Source organism: Lepisma saccharinum, chromosome 1 (assembly GCF_977018435.1).
Source record: "Lepisma saccharinum chromosome 1, izLepSacc3.1, whole genome shotgun sequence".
Lineage (NCBI taxonomy): Eukaryota > Metazoa > Arthropoda > Insecta > Zygentoma > Lepismatidae > Lepisma > Lepisma saccharinum.
Window position 1 is genome coordinate 80889117 of NC_139229.1, and position 16158 is coordinate 80905274.

At 37.6% G+C, this 16158-nt stretch overlaps 1 protein-coding gene across 3 annotated transcripts in view; it reads right to left on the reverse strand.

Moving 5' to 3' along the window:
* LOC145996919 (calcineurin-binding protein cabin-1-like) overlaps positions 1–15329 on the reverse strand; it is a 108793-nt gene extending 93464 nt beyond the window's left edge. For all 3 annotated transcript variants that reach the window (XM_083133504.1, XM_083133498.1, XM_083133492.1), the window contains exons 1-8: positions 15272–15329; positions 12148–12412; positions 9628–9759; positions 8383–8484; positions 6938–7146; positions 4989–5196; positions 2661–2829; positions 67–307 (exon numbers count right to left, since the gene is read on the reverse strand). In XM_083133504.1, coding sequence (XP_082989630.1) covers positions 67–307; positions 2661–2829; positions 4989–5196; positions 6938–7146; positions 8383–8484; positions 9628–9759; positions 12148–12348 — 1262 coding nt within the window. In that variant the 5' untranslated portion in view covers positions 12349–12412; positions 15272–15329. The remainder of the gene's footprint in view (positions 1–66; positions 308–2660; positions 2830–4988; positions 5197–6937; positions 7147–8382; positions 8485–9627; positions 9760–12147; positions 12413–15271) is intronic.
* Between the last annotated feature and the right edge of the window lie 829 nt (positions 15330–16158).

A 16158-nucleotide genomic window follows, 5' to 3' on the forward strand; every position in this document is an offset into this window, starting at 1 on the left:
TTTTAAAATCTGTTTTACAATAAACACACATATTACATAGAAATTCTCAGTCTATGATGTACTCACAGGAGAGAAAGAGGAAGAAATCTTTTCAGCAAGTCTCCGATGGAGATTTCGTCCTTCTCAGTTTCCCTCCTGGCCACCGTGCTTCTCACTCTTGCAGATCTTCGCTTGCCTTCCCACATTTCCAGGAATATGAGGCTTCTTCTCCGTTTGGTACCTCTTCGTCGCTGTTCTTCATCCATCAGACCTCCCTCTTCCCTCTCCATGCCATTCCCCTCCCTTTCTCTTTCACTGTCTGGGTTCCCTGTCAAGAGAAGATTGTACATATCAGGATTACCCTTTCTGAAACTAACAAAATTTACTAACGAACTAAATTTGAATTGTTAATTCAGTCCACTTTATGCAGATAGGCTAATCGAGACTGACCTGCAGTTTATGAAATGGGATCCGAACCACTGCGCCTCCACCAGGTATCGAAACCGGAATCCCTTAATTACAAGGCGACAGAATTACCACTATGGCATCAGGGAGGCCCTGGTGAACTAATAATGATATGGGCTTATGTAGTTGTGGTATCAGTACTTGTAATGATCCTGAGAGATCATACTCATTAGTAGGACTAATGTTTATTTACTCTGTGTATATATAACCATTGTTATTATGGTCAAAGTTATTTTATTTACTTGTTCAAAGTTAGATGTGTTAATAACTTTTTTGGAAACTGTATCATGTGCCCTGTTTATCAGTATTAACTTATCATTATTCTGTCATTTTGTTAATAAGGCCTTGCGAGGTCACAAAGGATATGTAATGTTAATCTAATAATTGTATACTAACGTTTAGCACATGTTTGATATTATAATATGTATTTATCATTTATGCCTTGAGCACGTAGTTCAATCTACTGCCGTAGAGATGGCCTTGCCTGCTCTTGCACGGTTCCACGTAGTTCGCATCAACGGCGCTACTCTGAACCGGGCCACACAGCAGATTTTCTGCAGTTGGCTTTCAGGTTGGCTCACGATAAGATCTCTTAAAAACTGACCTGGGAGAAAGGTGCTCTCCGCTCTTGCGAGAGGCCAAGTACCCTTAAGAAGTTGCACTCTGCTTTCAGGCGAGAGAGGTTTAATTCTGCCCCTGGGCAAGAGAACCCACTCCACTTTCGGGTGAGAGAAGTCTCCACTCAGTTTACAATTGAGAGAGATAAACTCCACTTTAGGGTGAGAGGACCCACTCCGCTTGCTGCGAGAGGTTTCCTCCTCTATCAACAAGTGGCACCCAGCCTGGGGATTGAGGCATTGGGTTTCTAGGCAACCGCTCAGAAGGTAAATTTTACAGGTCAGTTAAAGTACGATGGTTATCGTGAGGGTGACCTTAATAGATGTCCTAGTTCCCCCAGAAGCCAACAGTTTCCCTGTAAAAAGCCTGCAGCTACAGAAGTCTGCACATTCCTAACGAGTGTTGGTAGTACGGTTACGACTGCACAGGGCAGCAACAGTAGTGTACCTGTTCCCAGTTTACGGCAGTTTGCAGAAGCCATTCTCCCCCCATAGTGTGCCAGTGAGTGTAATATCCTACATGGGCATCTGCTAAATTTACACCGTTTACAGTGGCTATAAGTGTATCCCACTACGGTTATAAAACCCTTATCTGAACAAGCTATTTTTGTAACGTGTCCGGGCAAGCAGTGTCTATCGGACACTGCATTGTTTTAAATGGATCTTGCCCTTCCTAATGCAAGATTTTTATGTTTCATCGCTGTGGAAAGAAGCGAGTAACGTGATATTTAACCTAATCATCATTGTTATGTCCATAATTCTTGTATTCATCATCATCATCATCGTAATTGCATGTTGTTGTAATTTTTGCAGAATAGTATATGAAACATGTTAGGCCGGAAGGTAGTGTGAGGAAATTGTTTTATTTGCTCATATTTTTTCATTTTTTCTATTTTAGCATTAATATTTTTATGTGACGTGTTATTAAATACTTTTATTTATTATTAAACATTTGTTAATACATATTCAAGTAGACTTCCTTACATAACAATTGTACACTGTGTCCGACAGACACTGCTTGCCCCGTTTATGTAAATGAAATGGAAAATATTTTTTTTACGCCTGACCTTCTTTATCGGTCAAATATTGTGAAATGAAAAAAAAAAATAAGAGAGAGAAACAAAGAGTTAAAAAATATCATGTTCGCAGGAAGTATCATTTGGAGTATGTGACAAAAAATATAAGCAACAGTGTCTGATAAGACACTGGTTGCCCGGTTAAGGATTAAACTTTCTCTAACTTTAGACAGTGTACTTTTTCCCGAACCCTGAGTTAAATAGTCTCATGCCACCACTGGAGAAAATGTTAGCATGATGGTTAAACCTTTGCAGTGCGTTTGGTGCTACTGAACAATTGTTGCCAAGCTAGTTGGGTTATACCTCCGCAAACTTACTAGTGTAGGTGTAGTAGGCACCCCGGAGAACGTAGCATACTGTTCCAACATTAGTACACGCCAGTTTGAAGGGACACTCGCAAAGAACACCATGCCCATGTTGGGATTCGAACCCTGTACCCATGATGACATAGCACAATTCTACTACCCACTCTGCCAAAGAGGTCAGTTCACATAATGAAGTCAAATAATTTGGTGCTTCTTACCTTGGGCATCTGACATTTCCTCATCTTGTGATGTATGATATGATGTCCTTTGACTGTCACCAAAGCTAGCGTCTAGCAACCTCTGGTCATCCACTTGCATGTCTTCATCTTCTGAACGATTTTCTTCTTTTGAAGAAGCATGCTTCAAAATTACTTTACAGGAAAAACTCTACAATAAGAAAATATTACAATATAGATTATACTATCCTATTAAGCAAACCGACACTGCAACCATTCACAAAAGAATTGCCAATGTTAGTTATTACTTAGAACAAAAATGCCAAGTAAAATAAACTAAATCAATCAACTTCCATTAAAATTCTGAATAAACAAATTGTATATTTCTTACGCTGAATATGAGATTGTGTAAATCATCCATAAATCCTATATTCAAGCATAGTATCATTGTTATACACATGATTTTAAAAAAATGGGACTATTTCATACAGCTATATTTCCTGAATTATACATCATATGTGAAAAATCTACCTCACATTTGAAAGAAGAGGTTCTAAAGTTCCAAATACCACTGCCAGTCGTGCAGCAGTGTCAGTTGAGAGCAGAATGAATAGCTACTATTCAGAGCAAGATTTTTTTTGTGTGTGTTCCTGAGTTCATTAAAACTGAGTTTGTGACTGTGCTGCAGCGTGCATTTTGTCCTTCAACAGAACCTCCAACAAAGAAAAGCATTTGTTGTTGGAATCGGCAATTTGATGAAACGGGTTGCTTCGTTAATAGGCACAAGACCGGCCGACCAGAAGGGAACATGAAATGAAATTGAAGAGCATTTTGTGAATAGCCCACGGAAGTCACGGCTGTATGCTAGACGAACACTCTAGAGGTGGTATTTTAAACTTTAGGACCTCCTCTTTCCATTGTTATGCAGATCATTCACATAGAATGCATAGTTCAGGAAATATAGCCGTATGAAATTGAGTCCATCTTTTTTAATTATACTGTATGAAAACTTAGCTCACCACACAATACAAATACAGCACGAACCCAAGTAACACTATAAATTCTAGCTTTTGACCCTGTTTTGGAGATCATCAGGGAAAACGTTTCAACTTATGATTGAACTCTTTACACTTCCACCCTACCTAAAAATACACCTGAGCCTGAGAAACAGTGTAAAGCTGGGTTTACATTAATTTGTCAGATCAGAATAGCAGTTGCCTAGATAAATTAGTGCTTTCTTTGTAACAGTAAAATGTTCATAATGATGCAGTCTAATACTGTACATACGAAAAAAAATGACAAAAATGACATGTTTGGTATATTTATTTTTGTACAATATATGTACTGACTATTCCAAAACAGTGAAAGCAAATTAATGAAACACATTACTATGTTATTAAGAAAATACTCTTAACACACACACACACACACACACGTTTACATACCAGGCGCCAACATTTAAAAGTGCCCTATTCAGAAGAGTCAGGAGCCTGTTCAAAGCAAAAGTTTGCACTGAAACTTGGTATAGACACTGTAGAGACCATGAGGGAGTGAATGGTGACTAGAAAAAAATAGTTCAAATTTTCTCCACCACATTTTAAATACTAGTAACATGTTAGCTTAGTCATTACGGCATCTGGTTACCATGCGAGATATCCAGGTTCGATCCTCAGTGGGGGAGAACCGGGATTCTTTTCCATCTGTTCAAGCGGTTCCACTCAGCACCTGGAGGAAACTGTGGGGGTAAAGGCAGTCAGGAATGTCTGTGTGATGCCCAACTTCAGCCGTGATGAAGAAAATGTGGAGACCTAACTCCACATGCCCTATATGCCTCCATGCAGTGATGCAAAGCACAGGGGAACACTTTACTTACTCCACCAGGTGCAAATGTAGCACTTAGAATTAAATTTCCCGTACCCAGAGCCCTCTGGAGCCCATCTGAAGCAACAGATTGTGGCGAAACTTAGTGTAAAGGCTATGGAGACCATGGGGAAACGAATGCTCATGAATAAAAAATAAAAAAATAGTTCAAATTTTCACCACCAGGTCAAGTAACGAGTAATTTGAGTTTATGTCATACATCAGTATTCAATATGACCCCTGTCAACGTAAATGACACATTGGAAGCGTAAGACAGTGTGATCACGCAAAGCTTTTCCAGCAATATTGTTCACTGTGCACAAGATTTCAGTGCCACATTTCAACCTGGTGGTGCAAATTGGAACTAATATTTTTTTCATCAGTATTCACTTCCCCATAACCTCTATATCAAGTTTCAGCACAATCCATTGTTTCGAACAGGCAACTTTATTTGTGGCCTGGTATCAGAAACAAAGAGCAACACTGAGGAAATGCAAAACACAAGCTTACCAAATCAGACTTGGAAATGTGTTTGTAGGTAGCATTCAAACTTTCTCCCAGAGCATGCCACGTGAACTCATCTAAGGATTTAACAAGATCCACAACAGTAGGCCTAGGTTCAATATACGTCGGCTCTATTTTCTTCCGTAGCTCAAGAGCCTCATCAATGAGCACCTGACCCTCTTCCACATCATACTCTGCATCACTGGATATATCACTACAAAGAAATCACTCATTTTAATTATGTCACGGAAAACAATAACACAACGGAGCCAATAACTATCCATTCATATCAGTATGTGTCAGTTGGAATTTATTTACAGACACCGACCAATACTTTCCGGCATGATGATATTTCGCAGGGTCTGCAAAAAAAAAAATCCTCATGACTAGAGCAAGGAACTTGATGAAAAATCTCTCTTTTCTGGGCCTTGAAGACAATGCTAAACCGATAGTAGTCAGTTTCTCTTTAGTAACAACCAGAAAACAGTTTTTATTTTGCATTGATTTTCATTTTCCGGACCTTTTGACTTTAAAGTCATTTTTCAGTATTTTTGTTGCATTTTTCTTATAATTTTTGATGTTTCTTTTTGTTCTGTCCCTGATGCTTCATGCATTTGCTAACATAACTTCCATATTTAAATATCCTATCCTAACAAATACATCATTCATCAAAAATATGGTCAATGCAAACTTGAAATACTTTGAGGTTTCCTTGCTGTGGTTTTAGTCACAACAAGAATAAGTATAACAACTATAATTTCAGATGCTGACTGACTACTGTATCGTACAAGGTCCACTCTAAAAGTTAGATAACATATACAGAAAAAATCAATAAACTACATTAGCACTTAATTGTTTTTTCCCTTTGCTTCAGTAGTTTAAACCACCAAAAGAGTTTTATCAAAATATTGCACTCCTCTTGTAATTTATAAAAAATGAAGCTTTCATCTTAAGAACAAAAATTATTTTTAGGTCATTTTAAAATAATTTTAAGGTCAGTCCATAAGTTTTTGGGGGGGACATCAACTTCCAAGCCCTACTCATGACATTTTCACGGTGACTAATTATCCTGGAAACGTAAATTTCAATGTTTTATTATTATTATTATTTTGGTTGGAAAAATAGATTTTGTGATTACATAACATATATTTTAATATTCTGATTCAATTCTTGAATGTTTTGAAGCGAAATTCTTCAAAAATTTATGTTTATAATTAGATGAATATTTAATAATAATCCGTTGCGCAACAGCCCATGAAGGGCCTAGGCATACCTACCGACTGCCGATCTCCCTCCCACGCTTTCCTTCGTCACCTCTAAGCGTGGAGATCTTCAACCAGTATTGGAATAGTCGGGGGGTCAGCCCGACGTATCCCCAGCCATTATAGTAGGTCTTCTCGACCGGATTACGCTCACTCACTCGGAGCTCCCCAATTTCCTCACGATGGTGGGTTGCCACCGGCCCTATACGTAGGCCGAATAAATTCCGACCAGAGCCGGATTCGAACCTACGCCGTCCCGCAGCGATCGATCTCAAGAAGAGTGAACGCCTTAACCCGCTTGACTACGGAGGAGGACAGATGAATATTTACACACTAATATAAATCACTATTTTTTAGTAACTTTTAATTATTACAATTTTCTAGAATCGGTATCAGTTGGAATGAGTAAGATTATCAATTCAAAGTGATATCGGCTCAGCTCAAATGAATACCTCAACATACAGAGCATCCTATGTATATCTATAGGTAATTGCACATGCATTAGAAAGTATGTAAACTATTTTTTTCTCAATTGAATCTAATCAACATGTCTCTCCTAACTAGAATCCTCACAAAATAAAAAACAAACTGTTACCCCAAGAACAGTAATTTAAAACTATTTGTGGAAATTCATTCTGTACACTAAGTTGTGTACAGCAACATTTAACAAGATTTATATGTGTAAGTACTTACTAGCCCTTGAAGATGGCGTTGAATCTTTCTGCATAGGATGGCAGCTCCTTCAAAATTTGGTCCCTAAAAGCCAATCCTTTCAAGTATTCTGGATCCCTTTCAAGTCCACGTGCAATGTAGAAGAGGCAGGTAAGGTAGTCGCAGGTAACATACAACAATGTTACCAGATTATCCAAGCATGGCCAGTGGTTTGGGCTGCACCTGAGTCCCTAACAACATGAAATCAATGATTAATTCTTGTGTAATAATAATTATGACTGACATTTACTTTTACATAGGGTAGCAATGTTACTGACAACAAGATTTTATCACTTGTTATTAGTGGGGTTCAGTGCTGTAGCTATAGATTTCCATGTCTAGGGTGAGAATGCATTTTGGCACACCCTCTGCAACAAATTTGGCTTGGTTAGAGATGAAGGACTTTGATTTTTCAGCATTATTTTTGCACTCTTTTATGCCAAATACACCTAAAATTATACCTTCACTTTGTTTTTAAACTAGTGTATCAAATTGGAGGTCAAATGGCCTACGGAATGACAAATTCCTATGTCATGGCTCCAGTGTGACTGTAGTCACTGCCATAATCACGCTACTTTGCTTGTGAATGCAAAATGTGCATGCTATATGTGCGTAAATATGGTTCATTTTATTTATTAAGCCTAAAACACATGACTAATGCATCTACACAATAATTTATTCATATGTTAGTCCAAAATGTGTGTAAATTTGTAAAAAAGGGCACAATTCGCATTTTATGTCAAATTTTCATTATTCTGCAGCTTCAAATCGATGAAAAATGAGTTCAAAACATGTACTGCAATACATAAACATTTCTTTTTGCAACAATAAAAAATTTTCTGTGTTTCTGCATTTGCAAAAAGAAAAGTTTCCTATTTAAGACAATGGATTGTGTTTTGAAATTTTTTTTCTTGTTCTTACACATGCATTGATTTTTGATACTGAAATCCAACATTACTTATGAACAACACCAATAAAAAAAAGTAAGAAGGGAGGTAACTAGCCCATCCCGAATTATGATTAATTATGGTAGAGACAGCCCTGAACGGGCCAGGTATGAACACAAAACTTTACATTAAAGTAAAAGCATGTTTCGAGTTTTGACACTTTGACTGAGCAATGCGAATGGCAGATTAGGGTGAAGAATAGCTTACCCTGCTCGGCTTACAAATAGACCAGTAGATCCTGCTTCTCCGTTGATTCAAAGTAAAAAGATCCCGTGTCGCTTTCCTCACACCCTTTTATCCCCTCACTTGGCCTCTAGTCACCTCTATCTAAAGGCCAGCTTCCTTACCATTTCATGTAAAACTCTTATTCTAGATATTTCATGAGCAGGATCTGACAAGTTTTGTCAGGGCCGATATTCCCAAACCGAGCGGATATTCTATGATACAAATCACAATTTGTAATTATTTCCCCATCCTTACCTCCTGAAATGCCAAACATGACAAATTGAAGTTAGAGACTTCGGTGGCAACAGTGCCTACTTTGTACCACAATGTGACATCACTGTCATCTAACTGCAGTGCCTGAAATGCAAACAAAGTCTCATCAAAAAGAGAAAAGAAAAAATCATTCTTTCATTCTTGCAACAGAAAAAAACACTAACTCTGGCATTCTTAAACATAAAGTTTTATTGCTGCAGCAACGTATGTTTTCCACGAACCTATCCTGGGCAAGACCAATCCACTCTTGGACAGTCTTGCCAATTTCTTCAAGGTCCATCTTAATCTTGTCATTCCACGTCTGTCTTGACCTTCCTACAGGTCTCCTTACCATCAAGTTTCCCAACAAGAACCCCATAATTTTCTTTATCCTCACCCATGCCTGCCCATCATGGTTTTTCTTCATTTTATTACTCCAAGAATATCAGGGAATGTATTTTTATTGAATGACTTTAGTAGTATCTAATTGTGTAGAAAACAATGCCATTTACCACTTATTGTTTGACTATGACCCTTGGAAAATGAGTGCCGTGGCATGCCAAAAATTCTTACAAGCAGTGTCAAATCGAGTAATGGGATATTTGTGGGTTTACTGGCAACGACATATCTGATGCGATCCTTCAGTTCCAAGATCGTGGCAGGGTACGTTTGGAATATTTCTTGCTTAAGAAAACCAGTCCAAAGGTCTGTCACAAGAAATCCATGCACACTCTTGCATTCCACTGTTCCATGTTAGCAACCACACTGCACAGAGTAACAACAAACAACAACTAAAGTAAAGTGTAAATGGCAATTTATGTACAGTATAACGCCACTGTTGCCAGCATCATCATGATTTACTATGCAAATTATGCTATGAACGCTGCCGCACTTTGTGTTATCTTATAGATTATGCAGTTCAGCATTAAGTACAAAAGAAGAAAAAAAAGGAAAAAATTACATGTAATACTGATACAAATACAGACACTTTGGCAAAACTAAGGATTTTTGAGTAGCACAATTGTACTATCGAGAAGCAAATATTAAACTGAAGATAAATCACAATATCTGTAATTTAAGATTTATTTATTTTCGTAAACAACCATTACTTATTGAATTTATAACAAAACTAGTTTAGTGGTATCAAAGTAAAGCACTAAATATATAATTTTGCATCTTTTAGGTGTCTTTAAGGTGTCAGCACATAATATTTAGTTATTTTATGTACTAGTATATTGCTATACAAACCTCAACATAATGTTCCAGGGCCCTTTTCAGTTTGCCTTGCTGGAGAAGATTGTTACCCAAATTCTTGAGGATTGAGTATTTTAATACAAGAGCTGGCTGAGTCAGTCCCTCTTTGCCATCAGTTTGTGTAGCCTGTTGGAGGAAACGGCCACATTGATTACACAATTTTGAAAACAGAATAATATGCAAAACTTTTACAATTTGTAAGTATATGAAGGGTACATGCATATAAGTAGGAGCAAATGAAATAATTATGATGTATATTACTGTATAACGTTTTTTCTTTGGTTTTGCTTTTACTAGTGCAAATGTATTCTTTTTGCCATCAAACAACGTCAATAACACAAAAGGAGACTAGCAGTGAATTTTTATATTTAAGTATCTAAGTATTGATACACCACAAAATAGAATATTTATTAAAGGCCCAGGCACCTGACTTCTGCGGTTTACAAATGATTCCGGAATACACAGATTAGTCAGCTTCCGGTGTGAATTTGTTGAGATATTAGACCAAACTTAGTGGTTACTTCACTGAGTACTTATGTCTTCGATGTAACAACTTAGGTATTCAATTCACTTGGCGATAAACACGCTGAAAAACACTAACAGTGAACACTTAGGGGGAGTTGGGGAAGAAAGCAGAAATCTTGATGATACCGAGTTCGACGTCTTCAATCTTCTAATCCTCCTGTCGTTGGTTCATAATAAACATGTAGCCTCTCTTCTTTAGTAACCTTTTCTCAGGTACTGGTAGAGATACTGCACAGGCCGATAGTTCACTCACAGTTTATTCTTTAGACACTATCTCTCTTTCCGGCTGAGATTATGGCCGATAGTTCACTTACAGTTTGTCCTTTAGACACTATCTCTCTTTCCGGCAGAGATCATGACCATTAGTTCACTCACAGTTTTTCACGGCTCGCGAAACCAATAACAAACGTAACACGGATCCTAACCGTATCAATGCTTGACTCGGACTGTCCTCTCTGTAACACACATCAACCGTTCCCCAGAAAAGACGTTAATGTCTCTTGCCGCCCTTTTTTTCCCAAGCGAGGGTGGGTCAACTTTTATAGGGGTGCATCAAGATCGGTTACAACTGCACTTTATTTGTTTCAACACTTTACTAGTTTTATGTATGTACAAAATATTAAGAAGCTCTTGAGAATAGTTAGTATGTAGCTACATATTATTTTACAAAATTGACATGAATTTATTTTTGTGGTTCTTTACAATGGCTTAGAAGTTATCTTGGATAGAACATATAGAAACCAGTGAAATGTTTACAAAAATGGCATTTAGTTGGCATTTGGTAACAAATGCAAAGCATTTAGATGCCAAATATGATAAACTGTATAGTCATATAATTCTTCTTAATGATGTGTATTGCTTGTTGCACTTATATTACAAAACAATCCAATAATATATGACGAGGGTCATCGATAAGAAAAGGAACAATTTTGGTGTAAAATACAAATGACAAATTATATGTGTAAAAAATTTATGGTACAAGAACTACATATCTTATATACATTTCCACATATTCGCCATATCCTTTCAAACAGTTATCATGGTGTGATACCAGTTTGTTAGTACCACCATTGTACTCAATTGCTGCCAATATATTCAACCATGTAGTCACAGTGTCTACGAGTTCATGAGCTGTGGTTAAGTGGCATTCATCACATCATTACCGTACACTTTTGTTATTTGCTTGTGGATTTCACAAGCACAAACTTTTCTTGCATTCAGAAGCCTTACCACACTCTGCACCTCACACTTGGCTGGATTCTCAATTTTGTCGCACATGTTCGGACTCACAGCTCAATACCGTGAATGTATGCGTACTCGTCTGGTATGTACAGTCTCACTGTTTGGCTCAAATTGAGGGAGAGGTGATGATCTCAGACGCTGTCAGAACATGATTGAATACATTGGTGGCAACAGAATACAATCACGGTATCAACAAACTGGTATCAAGCTATGATAAATGCTTGAATGGTTAAGGCGAATATGTGCAAGCGTAGAGTAAGGTATGTAGTTTCTATACCATAAATTTTTGCACACATCATTTGTCGTTTGTGTTTTACACCAAAACATTACTTATTTCTGGATGACTCTCATATGTAAACAAGAACCACATTTCTTAAACACATAATGTTTTAACATTCTGACACTACTTTTATTCACTATCTGATTAAACTACTGTGGGAATATTGAAAGTAGAACCGAGACAATGACAATATGTACAGGTTGGAAGTTATTAACTGCTGGCTAATAACTTCAGCTTCTTTTCCAGACTTCAGGTATTCTGCAGGGTTATAAAAAAGAGCTTCCTGGGGGGGTGTACTGTCCTGAAAATTAAAATTTTTCATTTATTCTGTGGCAGTATTGTGTAAAAAATGGATTTGTGAGCAATTTCTTATAGCTATATGAAAATTATTTTAATAAAACATTTCTGTTAGTAAAAAATAAGAAACAGCATCTTGCTTTTGTTTGTTGCAAAAGAAAAAGTCTTACCTCAGAAACTAATTTGCTGCTCAAAACCTCCCTGAAAGTAGCTTCTGCTTCTTCCAACTGTTCTTCTCTCTGTAACTCCAAAGCTTTGTTGTACAAAGAGAAGGCCTTTTCCTCCTGTGCTTCTTTGGTTGCTGATGGCACCTCCTCCTCTCCCTCACTCTCATCTTCTGTTTCTTCATTCAGAGCAGAGATTCGAATCATTTTGACAGTGTCACGCACAACTCAACTATACCTGGCCTGACACTATTACTCATATGAATCTTACCTGAAATATAATAGGAATTTTAATATATTTATTATTATTTTAATACAAAGTTTTTACTGATAGCAATGAAATTGACAAAAAATTACCATTCCGATTTAAAATTGTAAACGATTCATGAATGAGTTGGTGTTTTAAAGTCCACTTTATGCACAGTAAAGCTAATTGGGACTGAACCTACAGTTTAAAGTGGGATCCGAACCACTATGTGCATCCACCGGGTATCGAACCCAGGACCTCTTGATTACAAGGCAATGATGCTACCACTGTGTCATCAGGAAGGCCCCTAAATGATTCATGAAGAACCTGAATGGTTCATTCATCTTAATTAATGTCACCAGGCAATAGTGATACATTTTGCTTTGAAAAAGAACCTGCATACTTAAGACAGATTCAAAGCCAGATTTATATTTATATTCAGGAACATAACAACAATGCCACAAAGTACAGGCTATTTACGGAAATCTCGGATCAATGAAACTGACTAGAATTAAAAAATGAACTTACAGTTTGGAGTTCTCTGTCAAAAAAAGCTTCCAAAGTTTTCAAAATGACATACTTTCTTTTTCAAGGCACACTGCATCTTTTTCTATCACAGATTACACAGATTTAGTTGTAGAGCTTGGGTGGTAATAAGGGTACCTCAACTCAGTGGCTACCTTCCACAGTAATTATTTACTATCCGTCGGACACCTATAACATCTGAGTTTCGTCAATTTTTGACATTCGTACTTACCTATCTGCTTCGCGGAACATTCCGTGAATGGTTTTTGGGGCTATCCATCCCGGAATCAGTGCTAAATTTAAACAAAAAATTATTTTCGTTTCAAACTTTTGACTCAAATTTTGCACAGATTCCGAGCTCCGCCCCTGGGGTAATTGACATAACACCCCCAACTGCTAACGTGGCCCCGCCTCCGCTCCGGCTCCACAGCTTTCTCTATAGACTCCCTGTCAAAGGCATGTTTGAAATTGGCCATAGTCACCTGCCCCCAAATGAGCCCAAAACTTTTAAATTTGAAGAAATCCATTTCCAGTATACAGAAAACTTACCTGAATTTCACACAAAACACCTTCCCAATGTTAGACAATACTACAGGAACTTATTATGGTCAGTCGTTTCAGTAATTATGCGATATAGCCCGAACACCTCTCACTCGTTTATTTGGTTCATTTTAGCATTGATACTTACCTATTCTGCATTGCGGAAGATTCTTTGAGGTGAAGTTATGCCTTTTTCCATAAAATAGTGTCAACTTTTCATATTAAGAGTCATTATTTGTCTTCCTTGTTCCACTTGGGTAACAGATAATATGGCGTACACTCGTCATGGATCATCGCGCATCGTGCTTGTGTTTTGTCTATTTGTAGTGGTTATTCAGTGTTTCAACCTTCTTAACCGAAAAACACCTACTTTCGTGTTCATTATGTCATCACAAACCATTGACGGATAGCCCCAAAAAACCATTCACGATAGCCACACACCCCATTGGTGGATAGCCCCAAAAACCATTCACGATAGCTCCACGGACCATTTCCAGCAAGGTTAGTTAAGTAGTTTAAAAAAAAAAATTCTCGTAAAAAAAGGGCACTTTTGGAAACAGTTGCGAGACCGTGTGACTTTCGACGCTCGCGCCATCTGCAGGTACATAATGGAAACAACGGCAAAATGTTGTCGCTTTACAGAAAATGCAAGTTCCTTACATAAAAAGTGATAATTTCTTGTTCTGCAGCATTCTATGGTGAAGTTTTCAGTTTCCGCGAAAGAAAATACCTCGCAGAACTTTGACAATGCTACAGAAACTGATTTCAGAAGTAGTTTCTCCTGTAAATTTGAAGAAATCTGTCGGTAACACTTTACTATACTGGAGACGGATTTCTTCAAATTTACAGGAGAAAGTACTTACGCAAATCATTTTCTGTAGCGTTGTTGATGTTCGGGAATTTAGTTTTGATCCATTTTAATGCGAATGCATGTGGTTTTCTACGAAAATCTATTTCCGATGCGCTATTGCTGCTGCCGCCATTTGCTTTCTGCACGAGAGCACAATACGCTCTCGTATTGTCCGTATATGCTAAACTGAACGAAAGGAGTGTTAATGGAACCTAACCTAACAGGCCTAACCTAGTAGGCATACCTCGTCCCCATGATGGTTAGTGGGGCTATCGTGAATTTTTGGGCTAACATCAATGGTTTTTGGGGCTACCCGTGGATGGTTTGTGGGAAATAAGGAACACCAGTAAGTACTCGTTAATGTAAGAAATAGACATTTTCGTTAGAAATTCATTATTTCAGCTAAACTAATGTTCCGCAATTCAGAATAGTACGTTAGCAATGTAAAAAAATTGCGAAATAAATCATTGATAGGTGTCTCCGGTATAGTAAAGTAGTACCAATCTGTCCGACGGATAGTAAACAAGTACCAATGTTAAAAGCAGCTTGAAAACGTACTTCTTAAATTAGAGGTTATCTTCAAATACTACTTCAGAGCACAGACTTAGTGGACTGCGTGTGGTTTGATCAAGAAAATTCTCTCGTTTTTCATTTCTTATGATACTTTAGTAATAAATAAAACATACGCCTCTAAGATAACTAAAATGTCACACATATTCATTCGTGTACTACACGTATTTCACGTTCAGTAATTATTTCATCACATAATGAGCATAACTATTTAGCAACTTAAGTATGCTTAACGCAGATTCGGTCAAATATACAAAATGTTTATAGTTGAGCTTCATGATTTAGCTCAACAAATAAATCTATATTTGATGATCCACGTGTACAATTAGCTCATTACGTTTTAGCACTCTGCAATCTTTATAGCCTAGGAAATATTACATATATCTTGTCTGACTTACATTTTGTTATGTTGCAGGCTGCCGCGGCGGACAAAAGTTGACTGAGAAAACAAAACACTACCGAAATGCTGGTTAAACACGAAGACAAGTGACAACTACAGTTCGAGAAAAATAAGATATCAGATAATGGTATTTTTATAGCAGATGCAAGATGATTGATATTTGTTTAGAGAAGTGCATTAGCATTATTATTGGTAGTGTCTGGTAACACGTTCTTTTTCTGCTGGACCCTCAAAAAAGATGCTCGTGGCAGCAGACTCGGTCTTTGTCTTATCGTGATTTCATCATGCTATGTATGCAATTACGTCTGTAACACATACTGCGAAGTTGTAGCGATTACATTCACAAAAATGTTTTAAGATTATGTCCCTTAGCATTCTTCTAATAATAAACCTAAATGCTCTCGTAGTTATGTTAGGTTCTGTTAGCATTAAAATAATATTGCTAAATGCAGTGGCGAAGCGTCCTATGAGGCCCGGAGGCCGGGCCTACCCTAATATATTTGTCTATAACGGATTATTTTATTACTTATAAATTTCATTAAACGACCCTTAATAAAAGAAAACTGAAATTCTTGGTCTTCCGATAATTACCGCAAGTTTGCAACCCTGCCTGGAATCGTATCTGCGCATTCAGCTAGGCCCGCCCGAGAGTGCGTCAGCTGGTCGCATAACAACACATGTAATTCGTGCGGGAAAGCATAATTTCAGGGGTGCGTTCGCCTGTAATGTAACCTGAGAGGCCGGCCTGTTTTCTCTCTCTCTCACCCTTTCTCCCTGACTTCCGAAGAGTGCCGGTCGTGTCAGTGGTGGCTGGCCAAGTGCAACAAGTGCAGATGTTTTCACATAATTTTCAAATTAATATTGACATTTTTCATTTGCTTGTTA